This window comes from Coregonus clupeaformis, chromosome 7 (genome assembly GCF_020615455.1).
Source record: "Coregonus clupeaformis isolate EN_2021a chromosome 7, ASM2061545v1, whole genome shotgun sequence".
NCBI lineage: Eukaryota > Metazoa > Chordata > Actinopteri > Salmoniformes > Salmonidae > Coregonus > Coregonus clupeaformis.
In genome coordinates, this window is record NC_059198.1 from 23,555,599 (window position 1) to 23,580,283 (window position 24,685).

Consider the following 24,685-nt stretch of genomic DNA (forward strand, 5'->3'; position numbering starts at 1 on the left):
CAGACGTCCACTTTCCTGGAGCACTTTGATGCTGACCTCAAGCTATGGCTGCAGCCTGCAGGACAGCTCTCTTCCCGTCACCAAGCCTCCAGTTAGGGAGAGGTCACCCTTCAGTCACAGTTATGATGTCAGTACCTTCAAATGTGTAGAGACAGTTTCAAGAGTGGAAGGGACACCTGCTAGATAGGACCTGGACATCCATTTGCTCTAACTGAATATAATAGAACATAACTGAATATAATACAATAGAATGTAATAGAAATATAATAAAATAGAACAATTGTTACCGGAAATGACCAAACAGACACAGACCGTTAATGGACATTAAAGATGACGCTCTACATACATACTATACAGTGGGCTGTTGATCTCGTGTCACACAGAGGGACGTGCGGTACTCATTTCAAATAAAACAACGTGGTTGTGGCCCTGACCACGTTCCACCGCTAGGGGTTACTGTTTGCTGCTGTTTCCAACTCAATGTTTTCATCCCTCTTGATGTGTGTGGTCCCGTGACTAATTTCATTGGGACCTTGCAGGACAAATGTCTTGACGTTTCCTGCTTCGAGCTGCCGCTTGACAGAAGCTCAGAATGTTAGTAGAAAGTACAGGCTGTGACTTTGAATTTTCCTCCTAAATAATTGAGTGAAACTCACCGGATTTTGCTCCATTTTTTACTGACACATTCCTTTGCCTTCAGCGCGACACGCCATTGAAGTTAGTTGGATTAAAAGCCCGACAAAATAAGGTAAATTCACACGTCTACTTTTCTGTACTGTTGTCGTGCAACAACGATTATCATGTGCCTTCCAACTTTGAGCCATCTACAGCCATAAAACAGTTGAAAATTGTAATTACATAACTTTTTCTTCAGCTACAACTGTCTGTAACTTAAAGTATAAAAAAAACGTCCAGCTCTCTCTCTCTCTCTCTCTCTCAAAAGTTATTCCACTAAGAAACGAAACTTTTTTTTATCCTGTTCTTTCCCTTATGTCTCTGTCTGTTCATCGAACATCCTCATGTTTGCTTTAACTTCCTTTCCACAGCCAGTTAGGCAATGGGAAGACATGTCGGTGTACTTTTCCACTTGTAATTTCACGTGAGTGTTCCATGTTGAGACTTCAGTCTTGTTATGGGACTGTATTTCTTTACAGTAGTAGATTAACTCTAGGTTACAATGTAACCACTAGTTAGGCTATAGCAGGAATGTGGAAGTGTGCGTAGGTGCAGAGCCATGCAATTGTGTAACAAGAAAACCAGGGTGTTCTCTGCAGGTATTGTATCTGGTCATTTCCATGTAAAAGGACCCATGAGCACCAGCATGTGAAGTTCATAGGAGTATGTCAAATGAAAGTTAAGTCTATATATTTGTTAAATTAAGGCATATACATTTTTCAACCATTTTCCATCCTACAAATTTGTTATAAACGAAGGCTTTGATTTCTGAGCAAACAGATGGAAAATATCTACCAGAAAAAGTCTTAAAAGGTATTAGAAATGCATCAAAACACAATAATGTTGAAGTAAAGACCTCTGCCAACTAATATCAACACTTACAGTATGTTTAGTTTTGGATACATTTTTATGCCTTCTGGAATTGCCCATCTCCTGTTTGCCATCTATCTATGTGAAACAAACCAACCATAAGAGTAAGCTTCTTTAAGCTACAACATAACCATGAATGAGGGGGTGGCAGGAAACACACCCTAAAATGACTGCTGTGTGGTAGATCCACCAGTCTCAATACACCAGTGTCAGTTCTAGATTTTCAGAGACATTCATAATTCAACGGTTAGGCCTATTTGCAGATTAAATGCTCCAGCGTCCAAATACTGTAGTTTCACTCATCAAGTTATTTTCTGTTAGTTCTCAGTGGTGCTGTTTACAGCCATACTTCCCAAGCCTGAGAAGTAGAGTTAAGAGGAGAAGTTATGTGAGTGTGTAGTAGTAGTACTGAGTTCCTCTGCCAGTTGTGGCCAGCCAGCCACAGTTGTGTTTGTTAACAACGGAGGTTTGAGGCGTCTGGACTGGACTGCTGGTTAGGCATTAGTCCATATGCTGTCTCGCACATGCTAGGTAGACTGGGTTCAGTCTCACACTTCCTTTTTTTAGAGAAAGCTTTGTCATGATCAATTCCTCCCTGGGAGAATGTTTGTTTATTGTAGATGAGTGTCTCTGTGCTAATTTATAGCCCACAGGCTAACAGTAGCGTAGTTGGTCCTTTAGAAATAATCCATACTGTTGCATAACAAATAGATCTCTCACCAATTAAACAACACATAGGCCTATCCATAAAGACAACTATTGAAAAAGCTCAGTAAAGCCAAATGCCTATTTCCATGGCCGTCCTTGTACTGCATTTCCAGACTTCCATACCAGCAGAAAAGAGGACACCCCTGTTTAGTCAGGCTACGTCCCCCAATGTCTACAGCAGCTGACTAGGTTCATGGCTCGCCTGGTTGGTCTTTCACTTCTGCTTATCAAGAGGTTCCTGACCTCTAGGTCTAACTGCTGACAAGACTCTCCTACAAATAATGCCATTCAGGTTGTTCAACATCCTCAGAGGATTTCCACAGGCAAGAATGTGTGTGTTTGAACAAACCAGGAAGAGGGCTATTTTTGATAGTAACATATTTGAGCTTGTCAGCACAAGTTAATTTAAGCCCAGTGTTGTAACTAGGCGTGCAACATCTGGCGATCAGCATTGAATGTGTTTTTGTTTTGTTGAATGTGAGGATACATTTTCTGTTTGATGTTAGTGACCTAAACCCCCTGAACACGAACTTAAGGTCTACTTTCCCCTTATGTGATTGTTCTTGTGATATGGGTTTGAGGGTGCGGATTGGTCAGGACTTTATGTTCTGCATTCCAAATGAAGGAGTATGCTATAGCTTAGGCTGATGATAGCTTATTTCTCATTTGAACAAAAGTATTTCTGGAATGTTAAAAAGCGGTTCTGCCTCTTGATGCTCAGTCATTTTGCCATGCTTGCATGATTTGAATTTGAAACAAGCCCAGTGGGAGAATATTTGTTTATAATATCCCAGTCAAGCCTATGGGCTCTCTGCTCTGCTCTCTGTGGGTGTGGTGGGATGGGGGTTTGGAACTGAAGGTCTCTCAGTTGCACTTGTGCATTTTAAGAGGCTTTCTCCCTTGATGTCTTTACTACTACGTGAGTTGAATTAGATCTCTGTCAGGACTTTCAGTACAGCACAGTTAACTGGGACCTGTTGAATTAGATCTCTGTCAAGACATTCAGTACAGCACAGTTAACTGGGACCTGTTGAATTAGATCTCTGTCAAGACATTCAGTACAGCACAGTTAACTGGGACCTGTTGAATTAGATCTCTGTCAAGACATTCAGTACAGCACAGTTAACTGGGACCTGTTGAATTAGATCTCTGTCAAGACTTTCAGTACAGTACAGTTAACTGGGACCTGTTGAATTAGATCTCTGTCAAGACATTCAGTACAGCACAGTTAACTGGGACCTGTTGAATTAGATCTATGTCAAGACATTCAGTACAGCACAGTTAACTGGGACCTGTTGAATTAGATCTATGTCAAGACATTCAGTACAGCACAGTTAACTGGGACCTGTTGAATTAGATCTCTGTCAAGACATTCAGTACGACACAGTTAACTGGGAACTGTTGAATTAGATATTTCTGTCAAGACATTCAGTACGACACAGTTAACTGGGAACTGTTGAAATAGATCTTTCTGTCAAGACATTCAGTACAGCATAGTTAACTGGGAACTGTTGAATTAGATATTTCTGTCAAGACATTCAGTACAGCACAGTTAACTGGGACCTGTTGTGTGAGAGCGAGCCAGCATGTTGTAGCCTACACTGAGCACCGAGCACAGAATGGCAAGGTCTGAAAGAAATGACTTAACATGCTAGCTGACCTCACTATGAAACAAAGGACAAGTCACAGCGTCACGCCACCAAACAAAGAGCTTTGTTTCCAACAGGAAAACAGACATGACCCGATCAGCAAGTAACCAGCACAGGGCTTGACATTAACTTTACTTGTCTGAAAGATCAAGTCACTTGTCCACCTAAAATAAAATACAAATTCTGTAACACCGTGGGCCAAAAAGGTGACTGAAAATGGTGTTGTATGATGCAAGGAACCACTTCACAAAATAACCTTCATTATTGTCACTGGTATTGTTAAAAACGAAAAGCTGAAATGTCTTGAGTCAATAAGCATTCAACCCCTCTGTTATGGCAAGCCTAAATAAGTTCAAGAGTAAAAATGTGCTTAACAAGTCACATAATAAGTTGCATGGACTGCAATAAGTGTTAAACATGATTTTTGAATGACTACCTGATCTCTGTACCCCACACATACAATTATCTGTATGGTTCCTCAGTCGAGCAGTGGATTTCTAAAACAGATTCAACCACAAAGACCAGGGAGGTTTTCAAATGCCTCGCAAAGAAGGGCACCTATTGGTAGATGGGTAAAAAAAAAAAAAATCAGACATTGAACATTTAATGTCGAGCCCTGCAGCATATCAACATTAACACATTTTAACATGAAGAAAATACATTTGAGGTGGCATTTGTAATTTCTCCATATTGTTTCAAGGCATCGATAGACTTTGATTCTATTTTCTCAATAAGGTCTTAAAGGTGATTTCCATATAGGCTACTACTACCTCTCTAGAGTGTTCACTACAATGGACCTTATTCCTGTCTTGGGGATCCCACTGGGCAGCTTCCTACAGGTCTCCACCTAGCCTGTGTGCTTCAAACTCCAAAGAGCCAGCGGAAGGTTATCTATAAATACCTCCAGTCCTCCATGCTGTGACAGGAGCCAGGGAGAATGTCACAGACCCAGCGTGCGTGTGAGTGTGTGTGTGGGGCGAGCGGGAGTGTGTGTGGGGCGAGCGGGTGTGTGTGTGGGGCGAGCGGGAGTGTGTGTGGGGCGAGCGGGAGTGTGTGTGGGGCGAGCGGGTGTGTGTGTGGGGAGCGGGAGGTGTGTGGGGCGAGCGGGAGTGTGTGTGGGGCGAGCGGGAGTGTGTGGGGCGCGGGAGTGTGTGTGGGGCGGCGGGAGTGTGTGTGGGGCGGCGGGAGTGTGTGTGGGGCGAGCGGGAGTGTGTGGGGCGAGCGGGAGTGTGTGTGGGGCGAGCGGGAGTGTGTGTGGGGCGAGCGGGAGTGTGTGTGGGGCGAGCGGGAGTGTGTGTGGGGCGAGCGGGAGTGTGTGTGGGGCGAGCGGGAGTGTGTGTGGGGCGAGCGGGAGTGTGTGTGGGGCGAGCGGGAGTGTGTGGGGCGAGCGGGAGTGTGTGAGCTGTAAGTGAGAAGAGGAGGAGAGTGAAGAGGAGGAGAGTGAGGTCATGCAGCTCTGGGTCCATCTGTTTGGAGAGAGGGTCTGAAGAGAGGATGGGGGAGGAACATATAGTAGGTGATGTGGGGATGAGGTGAGGTGGATAGTATTGAAAGTGGTGAGATGAGGTAGAGAGTTGGATAGTAGTGAAAGTGGTGAGATGAGGTAGAGAGGTGGATAGTAGTGAAAGTGGTGAGGTGAGGTGGATAGTAGTGAAAGTGGTGAGATGAGGTAGAGAGGTGGATAGTAGTGAAAGTGGTGAGATGAGGTAGAGAGGTGGATAGTAGTGAAAGTGGTGAGATGAGGTAGAGAGGTGGATAGTAGTGAAAGAGGTGAGGTGGATAGTAGTGAAAGTGGTGAGATGAGGTGGATAGTAGTGAAAGTGGTGAGGTAGAGAGGTGGATAGTATTGAAAGTGGTGAGATGAGGTAGAGAGGTGGATGGTAGTGAAAGAGGTGAGGTGGATAGTAGTGAAAGTGGTGAGATGAGGTGGATAGTAGTGAAAGTGGTGAGGTAGAGAGGTGAATAGTAGTGAAAGTGGTGAGATGAGGTAGAGAGGTGGATAGTAGTGAAAGTGGTGAGATGAGGTAGAGAGGTGGATGGTAGTGAAAGTGGTGAGATGAGGTAGAGAGGTGGATAGTAGTGAAAGTGGTGAGGTAGAGAGGTGGATAGTAGTGAAAGTGGTGAGATGAGGTAGAGAGGTGGATAGTAGTGAAAGTGGTGAGATGAGGTAGAGAGGTGGATAGTAGTGAAAGTGGTGAGGTAGAGAGGTGGATAGTAGTGAAAGTGGGGAGGTGAGAGAGAGAGAGAGGTGGATAGTAGTGAAAGTGGTGAAATGAGGTAGAGAGAGATGGATAATAGTGAGGTATGAGGTAAAGAATTGAACAGAACAGAGTGGGCGTATAGGCCAAGTAGAAAGTGGGAGACAGAGAGCATGGAGAGACTAGAGGGGGTGTGTAGCAGGGGGAGGTGTAGGAGCGTAGCCTAATGTCTGTCTTTCCCGGATGAGGTTGCCTGCTGTGAGGCTGTTGATGTTGCTGCTCACAGACCACAGTGTGGTTCCTCATCTGTCACGCTAGCAGCTACAACCAACAACTCCCTCCACAACTGCTGAGAATATGTGCTCTGCAATCAGCTCCACGCAAGGATCAACATATGAGGGCTAAGCTTGGGGTTTATTCAGGTGGCTGAAACGTTAAGAGGGTTGTAGGTAGAAATGTAACATGATAGAGCAGGTATGCTCATTCTCTCATATGGAATAGAGTGCAGTATCCTTTCTCTCTAGTACATTTCTATCTATACTGAACAAAAATATAAATGCAATATGTAACGTTTTGGTCCCATGTTTCATGAGTTGAAATAAAAAAATCCCCAAAGTTTTCCATATGCACAAAAACATTATTTCTCTCAAATGTTGTGCTCAAATTTGTTTACATCCCTGTTAGTTAGCATTTCTCCTTTGCCAAGATATGCCACACCTGTCAGCTGGATGGATTATCAAGAAGCTGATTAAACAGCATGATAATTACACAGGTGCACCTTGTGCTGGGGACAATAAAGGCCACTTTGAAAATGTGCAGTTTTGTCACACAACACAATTCCACAGATGTCTCAAGTTTTGAGGGAGCGTGAAATTGGCATGCTGACTGCAGGAATGTCCACCAGAGCTGTTGCCAGATAATTTAATGTTCATTTCTCTACCATAAGCCGCCGCCAACATTGTTTTAGAGAATTTGGCAGTACGCCTAATGCATTTATTTCAATTGACTGATTTCCTTATATGAACTGTAACTCTGTAAAATCTTTGAAATTGTTGCGTTTGTATATTTTTGTTCAGTGTATAATCTCTCATCTCTTGTCCACAGAACTGAACCAGGATGGGGATGGTCCAGTCGTCCACGTGAGCTCTGTCCAGGACCGGACGCTGTGGAAGAGTGCTGAGAGGCTTGACCTCTGACCTACGCTTTGACCTCAATCCTCTGAACTCTGACTGCTTCAGCTCAGGATGGAGGAGCAGTCCAGCTTCCCCAATGTCAGCATCCCCTGCTACAATGAGCAGAGGGACAAGAAGAAGCGCTACACTGTGAGTAATGAGTATAGTGTTGCTGTGGCAACGGCTGTTCAACAGGCTGTATTACAGACTGCAGTATAGACTTTATACAGACTGGTTATTTGAGATCGTTTATTATCAGTAGAAAGTAGGGCACCGAAGTCTTTTGTCTAGGTCTATACTAAAATGTGTTTTCCCCCACATTTGTCCAGGTTTACAAAGTGATGGTCAACGTAGGAAGACATGAGTGGTTTGTCTTCAGGCGATACGCAGAGTTTGACAAGCTCTACAACACAGTAAGTGGAAGTGTTACTGTGTGATAAATACATGTTGTCGTAAGACTCCAGGCTTCCTTTCTTACTCAACCTTTTCACCAGAGATCCGCTGACTAAACTGGGCAAAGCTCGATTTTGATAAAAATAGAATCCGTTATCTTATCGGATGCTTTAGCTTTTGGTCACTCAGTATTTTTCAGACTGTGAGTGGGGATTTGTGTGTAGTTGATATTTAGAAAATCAGGTAATTCAACTCTCATAATTGGGAGAGTGAAGGTAGAGATGGAGAGGAATTTGGTCCCTATGACATCTATTTTTATATATCCTTTATATAATCTGATTTGTCTGTCTTTTTTTTGATGCAGTTGAGAAAACAGTTTCCATCTTTGAACTTGAAAATCCCAGCCAAGAGAATATTTGGGGACAACTTTGACCCAGGTACTGTATTGATTAAAAGTTGTCTGATAAAAGTACAGTATACTACCTGTAACTGCACTCTATTATAACAATTTATTTAGTAGATCAGAATTCAATACAGACCCCTATGTTCTCCGGTGACCTTCAGCCCATTATTTTGTTTTATTTAAATTGTAAACAAATTAGCTCATTTGGGTATGACAAACTGGATTACAGATGACATGAAACCACACCAGACAAAATTAGCATTATGTCTGCTTGTGTGTCTTGTCTGTAAGTTGTCTTTTATTTGTGATACAGGGTCAATATCAAATATACTATTTATAAAATTGTCAATTTCTTTTCTTAGAGTTTATCAAGCAAAGAAGAACAGGTTTACATGAGTTCATTCAGAGACTGGTCTCACATCCTCAGCTCAGTAGCCAGTAAGTATTCTATAACTGATCAACTAGCTAAATAAGTTATTGAATTAAATTGCAAATAAACCAAATCGATCTGCCTCACTTTATGTATGTGTGAAGCCCCCTAAGTAGGAAGTTACCCCTAGAAACTAATCTAAGGTCAGTTTTGTGTTTCTTCCCCTAATGGTTACAGTTCTCCCTAATGGTTACGGTTAGGATCTGGGGATGATGATTAGCTCCGAAGGGAGTATATGTAATCCTATCGTATCATGGCGGTATCTCCTGTGCAGTGTTGGGATTTGTTACTTGAAAAAGTAAATATTCCTTGTTACATTTAGCAAAAGTAACATGTTACTTTACAATATTACTTTGTGTGGAAAGTAACACGTTATATTACTTTCTGTTACTTTCTGACCGTTTGTTTGACTGTCGGCGGGAGCAAGGCGAGCCGCTCTACCAAAAATATGCTACTTACTAACTCAGGTTGGATCACTAGTTTCTCCTTTCATCTGTGGCAATGCTTTCCTGTGCTAGTCTACAAGTTCTGCGCTATCATATGGGCTGCTTAATTAGCCATATACTGTAAGCCAAAGATCTGTACAGTTTCCTATCTTTTCATTCAAAATCTTTATCTCGAGCCGCCAGTTATGGTTTTGGACAGCACGTACACCGACCCATAGAGATGTATAGAGGGTCACTTGCCACTAGATGGGGAAAGCTATCACAGACGTGATGAATGGCAAAAATCAACATTTCAAGTTTCAAAGTTTATTCGTCACATGCACAGGATGTAAAACATGACAGTGTAATTCTTACCTTGAGAGCTCTTTCCCAACAATGCAGTGATAATAATAACATAGATAATAATAGAAAATATAATAAAAATATATTTTATGTATTTATTTTTACACACAAGAACTACGATGTAAGTTGGAGACACGACAATGCAAGTACATACACAAGTCAATGCCAGTACCTTATTCAATATGCAGAGGTACTGGAGTAGTTGAGGTGGGTTTATACATTAAATGGAGACAGCTGTCGTGACAGCCTTTCTCCGCTCGCTAGAGAGCTAAATGAGGAAACAAGTTGAGATCGGATCAAGGAAACACGCACCCGGTAAAGATATGATTCTGAAAGTAACACGCGTTAGTTGACAAAGTAACTGTAATAATATTACCCAATTTGAAAAGTAACATGTTACTTTACTCCGTTACTCAAAGTAATCAGATTACGTAATGCATTACTTTTGTGACACGTTACCCCCAACACTGCTCCTGACCCAGTGATGTTTAACATGGAGTCTAAAAGCAGTGCTCTTCTAACAGCAGTGGCTTTGTGTATGTCTCAGTCAGACCCCTAACATGTGACCACCCTGCCCCTCTCTCTCTCACTATCTGATAGGCCTGATGTCAGAGCATTCCTGCAGATGGACAAATCTCAAAACTTCTCAGACGCATCCGAGGACGAAGATGACAAGGTAGATGATGACAGGACAGTATGATGTCTGTGGGAAGGAGATATGACTGTTGTTTTATAGATTGAGTTGTCACGTCTTGAAACTGAAAAAATGTGTCACATATGGCCTTGAGGGAGCATTGAACAACATCTCTGCTCTGATACAGCATGAATGAGTACTTGATTAAGTATTCTATGTATTGGATATTGTATTGTCAATGTGTGATCACTTATTCCATTCTACAACGATAACGCAGCAGTGTACAGTATTGTCATTTGAGACTTCCTGGTAGAATAAAGATTTAGACTCTATGGCCTCGCTTATGTAGAGTACCAGTCAAAAGTTTGGACACACCTACTCATTCAAGGGTTTTTCTTTCTTTTTTACAATTTTCAACAGTGAAGATATCAAAACTATGAAATAACACATATGGAATCATGTAGTAACCAAAAAAGTGTTAAACAAATCAAAATATATTTTATATTTGAGATTCTTCAAAGTAGCCACCCTTTGCCTTGATGACAGATTTGCAAACTCTTGGCATTCTCTCAACAACCTTCATGAGGTAGTCACCTGGAATGCATTTCAATTAACAGGTGTGCCTTGTTAAAAGTTAATGTGTGGAATGTATTTCCTTCTTAATGCGTTTGAGCCAATCAGTTGTGTTGTGACAAAGTAGGGGTGGTATACAGAATTTATTTCCTTCTTAATGCGTTTGAGCCAATCAGTTGTGTTGTGACAAAGTAGGGGTGGTATACAGAATTTATTTCCTTCTTAATGCGTTTGAGCCAATCAGTTGTGTTGTGACAAAGTAGGGGTGGTATACAGAATTTATTTCCTTCTTAATGCGTTTGAGCCAATCAGTTGTGTTGTGACAAAGTAGGGGTGGTAAAATACCAAGTCCATATTATGGCAAGAACAGCTCAAATAAGCAAAGAGAAACGACAGTCCATCATTACTTTAAGACATGGTCAGTTAATCCGGAAAATGTCAAGAACTTTGAAAGTTTCTTCAAGTGTAGTCGCAAAAACCATCAAGCGCTATGATGAAACTGGCTCTCATGAGGACCGCCACAGGAATGGAAGACGCAGAGGTACCTCTGCTGCAGAGGATAAGTTCATTAGAGTTACCAGTCTCAGAAATTGCAGCCCAAATAATTGCTTCACAGAGTTCAAGTAACAGACACATCTCAACATTAACTGTTCAGAGGAGACTGCGTGAATCAGGCCTTTATGGTCGAATTGCTGCAAAGAAACCACTACTAAAGGACACCAATAAGAAGAAGAGACTTGCTTGGGCCAAGAAACACAAGCAATGGACATTACACCAGTGGAAATCTGTCCTTTGGTCTGATGAGTCCAAATTTGAGATTTCTGGTTCCAACCGCCGTGTCTTTGTGAGACACAGAGTAGGTGAACGGATGATCTCTGCATGTGTGGTTCCCACCGTGAAGCATGGAGGAGGAGGTGTGATGGTGTGGGGGTGCTTTGCTGTTGACACTGTCTGTGACGTATTTAGAATTCAAGGCAGACTTAACCAGTATGGCTACCACAGCATTCTGCAGCGATACGCCATCCCATCTGGTTTGCACTTAGTGGGACGATATCATTTGTTTTTTAATAGGACAATGACCAAACACACCTTCAGGCTGTGTAAGGGCTATTTGACCAAGAAGGAAAGTGATGGAGTGCTGCATCAGATGACCTGGCCTCCACAATCACCCGACCTCAACCCAATTGAGATGGTTTGGGATGAGTTGGACCGCAGAGTGAAGGAAAAGCAGGCAACAAGTGCTCAGCATATGTGGGAACTCGTTCAAGACTGTTGGAAAAGCATTCCAGGTGAAGCTGGTTGAGAGAATGCCAAGAGTGTGCAAAACTGTCATCAAGGCAAAGGGTGGCTACTTCGAAGAATCTAAAATCTTAAATATATTTTGATTTGTTTAACACTTTTTTTGGTTACTACATTATTCCATATGTGTTATTTCATAGTTTTCATGTCTTCACTATTATTCTACAATGTAGAAAATAGTAAAAATTAAGAAAAACCCTTGAATGAGTAGGTGTGTCCAAACTTTTGACTGGTACTGTATGTCTGCGTTTTTAACCTAGATCATCTGTTCTCTCTCTGATTTACAGAACAGCTCTACCTCCAGTAATATTAACCTTGGACCGTCTGGAAATCCACAGTAGGTTACACAGTCTCACGTTGAATTGAGGCCTGCAGATATTTCTGTTGTAAATGTGTGTGTATTCTGGATGTATTTTTCCTCTAAGTAACCTTTGCAGGCCTTATCATAGACATTCATTTGTTAAAAAAATAAATTTCTAAATACTTTCACTTATTTTGTTTGCTTACCTTTTTTGTTTTCCACATTTCAGTGCAAAGCCCACAGACTTTGACTTTCTCAAAGTCATCGGAAAGGGGAGCTTTGGAAAGGTATGTGATTATGCATAATTCAGTATATGTATATTACAGCCACTTTGAATGTCTTTGGTCCAGTGTTTAATTTCGTCAACAAAAATGGTGACTAAAGTATTCTTCAAACACTTATTTTTCAGTGGCAATTGCCGAGACTATAACTGACTAAATAGTCCCCCCAAAAAACTATAACTAAACAAAAATAATTTGGACTAAAATGAGACGAGACAAAATGATCTCTGTGACTAAAATATGACTGCTGAGTGGACTAAACAAGAGTTTTTGGAGAGATTGAGTGATAAGCACAATGAATATTAGCAGCACAGATGTGCAGCGCATCTGTCCAGCAGTAGGAAGGAGGCGCCACACCCAGCACAAACAGCCTACATCAGCTGGTGAGCTGCGGGGGAGCAAGCGATGAGTGTGGGCAGACAGGCACCACTTCAGCTCCGCCTCCGATAATACACATCACGCAGGTGACTCTCTTGCTTCCCTGTAGCTAACCAGTCACCACCAGCCTTCTAGTTAGCTACCCTTTGCCTGGTTAAGAAACACAAACTGCTTTACAAAATTAAAAACAATAGCAGCATTGAGTTTAATAGTAAAACAACAGTCTAGCTATGTTTTTCTCTCTCTTGAGGTTAGAAAAGTAGGCTGTCTTTGAATTTGTAGTCTCGCTTAACCCTCCTGCTTTCCCCACTGCATTTCATAGCCAGGTTCTGAATCAGGTTCTGTAGCCAAGTCTCCCTCTTTTCCTCAGAGAAAACGTCTTGATTCTAGCCCGTATAACCCATAATACTGGCACTAGGTATATATTTGTTTGTGCATTGGCGGGTCACATTTTACATTTATAAAGCGTATTGTGGGCCGTTCTAAAGCTAGGCAACTTGCGTACCAGACCTTTAACCATTTTAATAGGCTACACCTTGTTCAGCCATGTTACCTCATTAGCTAGCTATAGCTAACAACCTGAGGCGCGTTCAGCAGGACGCAACATTTTGGAACTTCAGATAAAAATATGATATGTAGAACAAACATGCCTCTCTGACATGTTGAATAAGGAATAATGTTTGCTCTATTCATGGAATTTCTATCTGCAACGTTTGAGAACGTTTTGTAACTGAACGTGGCCCTGGTAACATTACCAGTAGCCTGCTGAACGTGGCCCTGGTAACATTACCAGTAGCCTTCTGAACGTGGCCCTGGTAACATTACCAGTAGCCTGCTGAACGTGGCCCTGGTAACATTACCAGTAGCCTGCTGAACGTGGCCCTGGTAACATTACCAGTAGCCTGCTGAACGTGGCCCTGGTAACATTACCAGTAGCCTGCTGAACATGGCCCTGGTAACATTACCAGTAGCCTATATGCAGACATTTGTTGGCACAGAAAGAAAGGAAAATGGATAGCAAACAATTTATTGACTAAATTTCTCCACACTACACTATATCTGACTGGGTAAATAACTTTATTTTGAGTTAATATGGACCCAGAGACTCCGACTTGAGCACGAGCACAGGGACTCGGAATTCAGCCATAGGGACTCGTGACTCGACCATTAGTGACTCGGACTTGGACTCGGTCTCTAGCACAGGGGACTGGATTCGGACTCGAGGTTTAGTGACTCGACTACATCACTGGGCGAAGCAGTCATTAGCCCCCGTTCTACTTTTGGACACCAATGTGGCTGTGGCATCTGGAACGTTGATAACAATGTCAATGACGTGATGGAGGTGCAACCCATACTACTTTGCCAATACTTTGCGGCGGCATCTGGTGATTGTACCTCTGTCTCTCTCTCTCTCTCGCTCTCTCTCTCTGTCTCTCTGTCTCTCTCTCTGTGCTTGTGTGCGTCTGTTTGTTTTGTATGTAATGTGTAATATCCATGTAGGCTGAATTAGGAATTTACATGGCCAGATAATTCTTATATAGTCTTATATGTTTGTCATATTTCTGCAGTTGGGAAGATAATAGGATGTTATGCAGAAGCTCCGAGACAGGATTGTGTCGAGGCACAGATCTGGGTTAGGGTACCAAAAAATTTCTGCAGCATTGAAGTTCCCCAAGAATTGGCCTCCATCATTCTTAAATGGAAGAAGTTTGGAACCACTCTTCCTAGAGCTGGCCGCCCGGCCAAACTGAGCAATCGGGGGAGAAGGGCCTTGGTCAGCGAGGTGACCAAGAACCCGATGGTCACTTTGACAGAGCTCTAGAGTTCCTCTGTGGAGATGGGAGAACCTTCCAGAAGGACAACCATCTCTGCAGCACTCCACCAATCAGACCTTTATGGTAGAGTGGCCAGATGGTCTGCACTCCTCAGTAAAAGGCACATGACAGCCCGCTTGGAGTTTGCCAAAAGGCACCTAAAGGACTCTGACTATGAGAAACAAGATTCTCTGGTCTGATGAAACCAAGATTGAACTCTTTGGCCTGAATGCCAAGCATCACATCTGGAGGAAACCTGGCACCATCCCTACGGTGAAGTATGGTGGTGGCAGCATCATGCTGTGGGGATGTTGTTCAGTGGCAGGGACTGGGAGACTAGTCAGGATCGAGGGAAAGATGAACGGAGCAAAGTACAGAGAGATCCTTGATGAAAACCTGTTCCAGAGCGCTCAGGACCTCAGACTGGGGCGAAGGTTCACCGTCCAACAGGGCAACGACCCTAAGCACACAGCCAAGACAACGCAGAAGTGGCTTCGGGACAAGTCTCTGAATGTCCTTGAGTGGCCCAGCCAGAGCCCAGACTTGAACCCGATCAAACATCTCTGGAGAGACCTGAAAATAGTTGTGCAGCGACGCTCCCCATCCAACCTGACAGCGCTTGAGGGGATCTGCAGAGAAGAATGGGAGAAACTCCCCAAATACAGGTGTGTCAAGCTTGTAGTGTCATACCCAAGAAGACTTGAGGCTGTAATCGTTGCCAAAAGTGCTTCAACAAAGTACTGAGTAAAGGGTCTGAATACTTATGTAAATGTGATATTTCATTTTTATTTTTTTTGCAAAGATTTCTAAAAATCTGTTTTCACTTTGTCATTATGGGGTATTGTGTGTACATTGATGAGGGGAAAAAACTATTTAATCAATTTTACAATAAGGCTGTAACATAACAAAATTTGGGGTCTGAATACTCTCCGAATGCACTGTATGTTTACTATAGGTTAATGAGGCAATACAAATGTGATGTGACTCAAATGTAAGGCATTTAGTTAACTAAAATGGCCAACTGATTTTGTCATTTTGACAATAACTAGATTAAATCATTATTCAAATGACAAAAATGTTACTAAGAAAGACTAGATAAAATCTATAAAAAAAGAGTGCCAAAATGAACACTGCTTTTGTCTTCGAGTAGTTCCCGCTAAAGAGAAACTCACAGCAACACAAACAATGAATATTGAAACAATGACGTTTTTAGTTTGCTCTTACAAGTGTGGTAAGGAATGCTGTTTTACTTCTTTGTCTATCAGTAGATGACCTTTCCATTTGGGAAGTGATAGTCTTACAGTTCTGTAATTTCACTGCCTCATTGTTGGTATTGTATTGTCCATGCTGTGGTAACTGGGGGGTTTTAACAGCATACTTTCTCTTCTCTCACCCCCTTGAAGGTTCTCCTTGCAAAACGGAAACTGGATGGGAAGTATTACGCAATCAAGGTCCTGCAGAAAAGGGTCATTCTCAACAGGAGAGAGGTAATTTATTCTGAAGTGTTATTGAATTGGACATTTTTCTTACTCTGTTTCTCAATGTTGGCTACATTATTTCTATGTTCACCCCACTAATACCATTTCTCCTGTTTCCACCAGCAAAAACACATCATGGCGGAGCGCAACGTGCTACTGAAGAACGTAAAACACCCCTTCCTGGTCGGCTTGCATTATTCCTTCCAGACCACAGACAAGTTATACTTTGTCTTGGATTTCGTCAATGGGGGAGAAGTGAGTAGTTTCACTCTTATGAATAATGGAGACACACAGTGTTGAGTCACTGAGCTCAAGGAGGGAAACCCAGAATAGTACAACACAGGAAACCTGCTGAAAAGGTCCTTGGGAAATGACCCCTGACCTGAGGGCCAGTGGTGCTAACCTGGGGTTGGAACCAAAATTACTTTCCAATCGTTTCGTTCTGAACATAACCATTATTTTTTTCGTTCCCTTCTACTGTCCCGAACCAGCAAAATAAAGTTCGGAACCGTTTCGAACCAAAAAAAGTAGGGGTTTATATATTATTATTTTTTTACATTTTTAGTTCGACATTAAATTACGAATAGAGCAGCTTGCTATGGAGCGGGTAAATGATTTAATCTATATAGGAAAGTCGTTAGGAGCTAATTGTATTTTGCCGTAACAGCATGGTTTAATCATAATGAAAGACAAACACACACACTGTGCTGCCAGTCACAGTGTAAGGCGTGAGATGCAACTGAAATTTTGCAGGTGAGGAGAGATCGAGAGAGGATGGAGGAAGCTTGCCTTGAAGGGCATCTTGTCATGACATGCATTATCTGAATTAGGCCCACAGAATTATACCTACAGAGGAACTTTGAACTTGCGAATTGGTTTAGCCGTGGACCAGAGCTAACGCAACGCTAGCTAGCTAACAAGCTTGTGTGTGCAGCACTAGAACTAAAACACATCTAACCTTTTGTAGTTAATAAATCCAATGTGAAATGTGATAACTATTGTATCGTGTATCTCGCTGGGCAGAAATGTCCGCAATCAATTGGTAAACGCTGATTTACCACCCCAAAATACCCCCGCACAACGTCTATTTGCGCCTCTACCGGATGGAAACTACAAATGTAGATCCTTCAAACACCCCCAAACAGGGAAACAGATCCCAATCAAAGGTGTTATCACGTGCTCCACTAGGGCAGTTATTTATCTTATAACTTGTCCTTCTGGTAAAAATGATGTGTGTAAAATGAAGCGCGAATTAAAAGTAAGAATCTCTGAGCATCGTACCACCATTAGGTGCAAAAACTCAAAGTACCCAGTTGCGGCCCACTTTTTGGAAGCGAACCACTATTTCGTCCCTTTGCTATATCAGCATCAAACATGTCACCCTCCCTAGGAGAGGGGGTGACCTTGACAATTTATTGTTAAAATGAGAGGCCGCCTGGATCTTTAATTTAAAGACCCTTGCTCCCGTCGTTCTCAACGTAGACTTTGATCTGAAGCCATTCTTTGATTATTGTGTTTTTGCTATCTATTGTAAATGTTTGTTGGCCTATGTAGCCAAATCGTATCTATGATCGTATGTTATTCATTCATGATTTTTTATATGTTCTATTTATATCTGTGAATCAACCAATGAAATCAAGCCACACCTTAAGTGTTCAATAAAAGGAACTGTGTCGTTGGTGGGAGCTGAATTTCCACATCCTGGCCATTAGTGCAACATTGGCCAATGTAACGCCTATAAAAATATTTATTAGCATTTTTATACCATTCTGGGACTGTCAAAAAGAGCCAAAACCAAGAGTGTTTCATAGAGGATGATTGTAATGTTTCTCTAGCCTTGGCATAATGGCCAGTCTGTATAAATATTTTGAGAGTATTAAAATATTATAAATATTTACAAAAAAAGCTACTGAGGTCTATGGATTTCCCTTAGCCTGATCCCAGATTTGTAGGCTATGTGCTTTAGCTAACTCCTCTCATTATCGTTGTCATCAGTTAGATAAACCACTGAATCTGTGTTGCCTTTCCGGTTTTTCCAAGGAGAAGAGGCTAATCTCATAGCTCATGTCATGTTGATGCTAGCACTTAGTTAATCCCCTCAATTTGCTGCTTGAGTCAATTGTAATCGTGATGTGGAATTTGCAGACAGGGCAGGAAGTTTGACCCACGGCTCTGTGTCATGACTCTGCTACAATTGTTGTTAGCAACCTGGGCTAAATATCACGCCAAGCTCTTACCATGTCCATTAGTTCACTATGATGTACAGGTAACTGCCAAAATAAAGGACACCCTTGAGTAAATGAGGGATACAAAGTATATTGAAAGCAGGTGCTTCCACACGGGTGTGGTTCCTGAGTTAAGCAATTAAAACATACCATCATGCTTAGGGTCATGTATAAAAATGCCCAGTTGCCCATTATTTTGGCTACCATGGCTAGAAGAAGAGATCTCAGTGACTTTGAAAGAGGGGTCTCAAAGGAGCATAGGGGGTTTAAAGGGTGTGTGTGTCTCAGTCACCAGATCTCAACCCAACTGAACACTTATGGGAGATTCTGGAGTGGCGCCTGAGACAGCGTTTTCCACCACCATGAACAAAACACCAAATTATGGAATTTCTTATGGAAGAATGGTGTCACATCCCTCCATGAGATTTCCAGACACTTGCCAAATCTATGCCAAGGCACATTGAAGCCGTTCAGGTGGCCCAACGCCCTATTAAGACATTTTATGTTGGCGTTTCCTTTATTTTTGGCAGTTACTTTTATTCCTCTGTGGTGTCTAACTGGCACTGTGGCTGTATTCTATGATTCCAGCTTTTCTTCCATCTTCAAAAAGAACGGACCTTTCCGGAACCCAGAGCCAAGTTCTACATCGCAGAAATGGCATGCGCACTGGGCTATCTGCATTCTCTCAACATAGTTTACAGGTACATGGATTGCGTGTATGTACACTGAGTATACAAAACATTAAGAACACCTGCTCTTTCCATTACATAGACTGACCAAGTGAATCCAGGTGAAAGCTATGATCCCTTATTGATGTCACTTGTTAAATCAGTGTAGATGAAGGGGAGGAGACAGGTTAAAGAAGGATGTTTAAGCCTTGAGACATGGATTCTGTATGTGTGCCATTCAGAGGGTGAATGGGCAAGACAAAATATTTAAGTGTCTTTTGAACGGGGTATGGTAGTAGGTGCCAGGCGCACTGGTTTGTGTCAAGAGCTGCAATGCTGCTGGGTTTTTCATGCTCAACAGTTTCCTGTGTGTATTAAGAATGGTCCACCATCCAAAGGATGTCCAGCCAAGTTGACACAACTGTGGTAACCATTGGAGTCAACATGGGCCAGCATCCCTGTGGAATGCTTTCAACACCTTGTAGAATCCATGCCCTGACGAATGGAGGCTCTTCTGAGGGCAAAAAGGGATGCAACTCAATATTAGGAAGGTGTTCCTAATGTTTGGTATACTCAGTGTATGCATATGTAATGATGTGTGTGATTAGTAACCTTGCCTGAGCGTGGGCTTTGGCTCAACTAATATTTATTAATTCCATTCTTTTAGATGTGTTGTTGTGAATTGTTAGATACTACTGCACTGTTGGAGCTAGGAACACAAGGGTTTTGTTGCACCCGCAATAACATCTGCTAAAGTGTATGTGACCAATAAGATTTGATTTGAATGTTTAACAGACACATTCTAAAGGTTTCCTATGCTGTGAAACAGTTTCCGCATGAACTATCCTGAGTGAGCAATGAACGCAACACACATCCCCTTATCAATTAGTGGGAAAAGTCCAACTTCAAATAGCATCTTTTGTGAAATTCCTGGAACTTTGTGAACATTTGAAGTGTTCCTTTTTTTTAAGCTGTCGGCTGTAGTAATTTTCATGAAGTCCAATGTCACGGTCGCAGCACGTGCATAGTCGTTCATTAACTAACATGTGTTGTTCTTGCTGTTGTCTGTGCCTAAATGTTTGTACCATGTGTTACAGGTTTTAGTTTTTCCATTTATGTTTTGAGGTTGGACTTTAGCACGTAGGGCGCACTGATTGGTGTCACCTCATTAGTCAGTACGTGTTACACCTGTGCTGGTTGCCATCTCGTTAGTGGGAAAACCCCACCTGTTTCGTTTTGGTTGTTGGTGAGTGACTCTGTTAGTTCCCGTTCTGTTTGAGTGACGTTTGGTTTTCTTGCTGGGGAACGTAACACATGTTTGTGCTGCTACCATGTTGTGCTGTTGCCATGCTGTGTTGTCTTAGGTCTCTCTTTATGTAGTGTGGTGGTGTCTCTTGTCGTGATGTGTTTTTTGTCCTACATTTTTAAATGTTTAATCACCTGTTCCCGCAGGAGGCCTTTTGCCTCTTGGTAGGCCGTCATTGTAAATAAGAATTTGTTCTTAATTGACTTGCCTAGTTAAATAAAACATGTGAGGGCAATTTCCCTCAACACAGGTCTGTCCCCCATAGTCCCTCAAGCCATCCTCTTTGCCTGTCGCTTGTTTAGTGTAATGCTGGTTCAGTGACTCGTGTACATTGATATCAACCGGATGCAAATCGCTAAGATTAAAGAAGTAACTTCTCTTTTGATGATTGTTTTGAAATCCTCTGTTGCTCTTCAATTGGCCACTTACCCAGAAGTAGTAAGATAATAGCTCTTGTAATCCATTAAGCACAGTTATATTATCCAATAACAGCGACTTTGGATAATGTTCATGAGATGCTTGTTTATTCACAGGGACTTGAAGCCAGAAAATATCCTCCTCGACTTTGAAGTAAGTGTGACATCCTAACTCGTTTGCAGTGCATAAGTAATATATGTTCTATATGTGGAGTAGCTTAGGGCTGTATGCAATCAAACCTGCATTAGCAATCTTTTTGCTTACAAACAACTGCCCTCGCACAAATGGGTCTTGACAACTGAAAGCCTCCTCCCATGAATGTAGTCTATCTGGTATTTTAACATTACCCAAATTAATTATGCATATCAGTTTAACCTCAAGGAAAATTTTTACTTTAGTTTAGCCTTTTCTATACTGAACAAAAATATGTGAATGCTCAGTAAATGTATTCAGTGTTTACTACAAGTCAGTGGAAAAAATTCGGAGATATGAATGTATCAAACCAATCCAATAGGTTGTAAATAAAGCAAGCATCTGTGTTGAAGCCTAATCCTTCACCAGCTAACACGAACGGCGGTGTCAGTTTCAGTTTAGAAGAGAATGCTTGTGATTTGATTGTTTAACTCATGCGTTTCCTAACCGGCCTTATTGAGACAGTGAGGAAATTGCAAGTGTCCTTAGAGGGTGCTACTCTCTGGCCAAAATTCCACAAAGACAATATATTATTTAGTTCTGACCTGAGGATAGTGGTGGCAAACACTGTCTAAAATTGTCCCTGACTCCCCTTCTTTAAAGGGACATATAGTTTTGACGGACTTCGGATTGTGCAAGGAAGGCATTTCCCAAGCCGAGACGACGAGCACATTTTGTGGGACACCTGAGGTAACGTTGAGCATTTAGTAGGGTAGATGAATACCCCTTTTTGTCCGTGTTTACATGACATGTCTCACTTTTAGTGTCAAATCACTAATTATTAACCAAGGAAAGAAAGTGTTTGGAAAGAAAATGGTTAGTAGCGGGAGGAATGAGTGGTTAATATTTTTACATGCCTGTCTCCATTTTAGGTACAGTATACTATGTATAGAATGGGCATGAGTAATGTTTTCCAGGACAGCGTATGTAATAAGACATAATAATAACCTTTTTAATGTCTGGACCACTGTTCTGGATTGACACTGAAAAGGCCTGTCATTGCTAATCTATTTCACTTTCTCCTCTCCCCAGTACCTAGCTCCAGAGGTCCTGAGGAAACAACCGTATGACAACACAGTGGACTGGTGGTGTCTAGGATCAGTGCTCTATGAAATGCTCTTTGGCCTGGTGAGTTACAGTAGTAGACATTGAAAACAGGCAAAATATGTACGGTCAGAACGTACCCTTGACATGCTGCCTGATCACACACTGCCTTAACACTAACACACATCTATCTCCCCTCTGTTCCACAGCCTCCATTCTACAGCAGAGACACCCATGAGATGTATGACAACATCCTTCACAAACCCCTGATGATGCGTCCCGGAGCGTCCAACACGGCCTGGTCCCTCCTGCAGGCTCTACTGGAGAAGGACGGCACACACAGACTAGGCTCCAGAGATGACTTTGTGAGTGGTGACCCTCACAGCATGGCAGTGGCTTTTGGTTTTATGTCACCCATCTCATTTAGTTAGAAAATATTCCAGTGACCCACCATCATATACAAAGTCAGTGTCATGTCATGATGCTGCCCATGTAAGACGTTTTTTTTAATACTCCAGAGACCCACTAAATACACACAATTATCTTCCTGGAAGTCACAGGAGGTTGGTGGCACCTTACTTGGAGAGAACGGGCTCGTGGTAATGAATAGGTGGAATGGTATCAAATACATCAAACCCATGGTTTCCAGGTGTTTGATGCCATTCCATTTGCTCCATTCCGGACATTATTATGAGCTGTTCTCCCCTCAGCAGCCTACTGTGCTAGAAATCCCAAGCTACCATTTATTTAACACAGCAGTATGCCCCATAGTCTCCCAACTGTGACTAGTGTATTGCTGTAGCTGATGGCATCGGACTCCCTCTGGTGGAGAAACATTGTCATGACCAGGAGTTGCTCAACAGCTGTAGTGTCTGGCAGTGTTCATTTCTTCTTGGCAGATGGATTGCATTACATTGCTTTCATCAGTATGAAGTAATAACATTTGCCTTGTTCGTTCTAGAACAGAAATATATAATATCTATTCTCTTTTTTCAGAATGAGATCAAAGCACACAACTTCTTCTCGGCGATCAAGTGGGATGACCTGGAACAGAGAAAGGTTCCACCTCCATTCACTCCCAATGTGGTAAATGTTCTCAGGATTTCATCTTTCTGATGTATGACAACCCACACACACACCAGATGCAACACCAGACCACAAGCATGAATGAACTGATGTTTATGTTTTTTCCTCTTTCCGGTTTTGCAGAATTCTCCTTACGACATCACAAACTTTGATCCAGAATTCACAGACGAGACAGTTCCAAACTCTGTGTGCTATACTGAACATGCCATAGTCAACGCCAGCGTGATGGAGGCTGACGATGCCTTCCTAGGTTTCTCCTACGCACCACCCTCAGACGACTCCTTCCTATGAAAGACCCACTGTGAGGACCTGCCCCAGAGTTCTGTGAAATTGACTTAACCAGGGCTGTACACTGACCTTTTTTTACAAGGAGCACGTGTGCACCTAATTTGAAAAATGTAGGCGCACACAAAGAAATGTAGGAGCACAATGAAAAATATTTTAGGTAATAAAGCTAGAATCCTTAATTCTTCTAGGCGCACTGGTCCCCCATAAATAAAAATTCCATGTCGCGCAGCAAAATATTAAGGCGCATATGCGAGCAAAATGGACGCGCTGTAGAGCCTTGGCCTTAACCCAGTATTCTTCTATCCTGGTCCTGGAAATCTACAGGGTATGCAGGCTTTTGTTCCAGCCCAGTAGAACTTGTTGATTAGTGTATTTAGGCGTGTTAGTGCTGGGCTGGAACAAAGCCTGCACACCCTGTGGGTCTCCAGGATCAGGACTGAAGAACACTGCCTTAACCTGTCCTAATTCTATTGAATAAAAGGGAAGAATTTATATTGTGGATGAACCCATTTTGAGAAAAGGCAAAGTGAGCAGAAGTTGTGATCAGACAGCACTTACGAAAAGGGTTTGGGCTGCAGACTGTGTCAAGAAACCTTTATTTTTACCTAATGATATTTATATAACAGATTGTATTTTAAAGAAATGTCAGCCATCTTTCTTGACGCTTATTTGTTGTTGGCTCATGTCCATTTTGGTCGTTTGTTTGAAGAAAATAGAACATTCACAGTGTCGTCTTGTCTGGGTGGGGGTAAAAAATAAATCCCCAAAATAAAATCCCAAATTTATGTGGGGAGTTGGGATGAAAGCGCTTCCTCAAAATAATTTGTTCCACTTTTAAAAGACTGGCCTTAATGAAATGACAGTGAACATGTCATTATATTCTTTCAGAACAGCTAAAAGGAATTGTCTCTTCCCTCATCAAAAGATTGTTCATTTTAATTCATCATAAGATCACTGGTTAATTGTATATTTAGTGCTTGCAGTAGGTTTATAGAGGTTCATTGTTAATTTGTATGGGGGGGTCCTCAATGGGGAATACTTAAGAGGTCACTGAATAGACTTGTGTTGACAGAGGTAATTTCAGTTCATGTTTTTTTTTTGTGTATATATAGACCTTTTCTGTAATGCTCCAGTGACTACTTTGCAAACAGGTGCTACGCCATCTGATTTCTTTCTATGTGGTTTGCTTGCCTGTCTGTATTATAGTTTACAAGCTCTTAATCTTGATTTAATTGACACTCAGCTATTCCTTAGAAATCCTCAACCTCAACCACCAGACTTTAGGATTTTCATACAATTTCTAACAGGCCTCATTGTTCAATACAATGCCTTGGATGTACTGTACAATAAAATAATAATTCAATGAACCAACAACTAGTTTGTGTGTTTTTCGATGTCTTTTTTTTGTCTATGCC

General features: G+C 42.0%; 1 protein-coding gene across 1 annotated transcript; it reads left to right on the top strand.

Moving 5' to 3' along the window:
- Positions 1 to 444: 444 nt before the first annotated feature.
- On the top strand, positions 445 to 24,637 carry LOC121569236 (serine/threonine-protein kinase Sgk3). The gene is made up of 18 exons (XM_041880033.2): positions 445 to 594; positions 701 to 748; positions 7,205 to 7,422; positions 7,602 to 7,685; positions 8,030 to 8,102; positions 8,431 to 8,506; positions 9,887 to 9,962; positions 12,080 to 12,129; positions 12,323 to 12,380; positions 15,970 to 16,053; positions 16,168 to 16,299; positions 18,858 to 18,970; positions 20,777 to 20,813; positions 21,456 to 21,542; positions 21,885 to 21,980; positions 22,106 to 22,261; positions 22,893 to 22,982; positions 23,106 to 24,637. The coding sequence occupies exons 3-18, from the start codon at positions 7,345 to 7,347 to the stop codon at positions 23,271 to 23,273; spliced, it is 1,458 nt and encodes a 485-aa protein (XP_041735967.1). The 5' UTR covers positions 445 to 594; positions 701 to 748; positions 7,205 to 7,344; the 3' UTR covers positions 23,274 to 24,637.
- Positions 24,638 to 24,685: the final 48 nt, after the last annotated feature.

Excerpts from the sequence above, each read along its gene's own strand:
- LOC121569236 (XM_041880033.2), top strand. The coding sequence starts at position 7,345 with ATGGAGGAGCAGTCCAGCTTCCCCAATGTCAGCATCCCCTGCTACAAT. Across the intron at positions 12,130-12,322 it reads GGACCGTCTGGAAATCCACA|TGCAAAGCCCACAGACTTTG; the intron begins GTAGGTTACACA and ends TCCACATTTCAG. Across the intron at positions 22,262-22,892 it reads TAGGCTCCAGAGATGACTTT|AATGAGATCAAAGCACACAA; the intron begins GTGAGTGGTGAC and ends CTCTTTTTTCAG.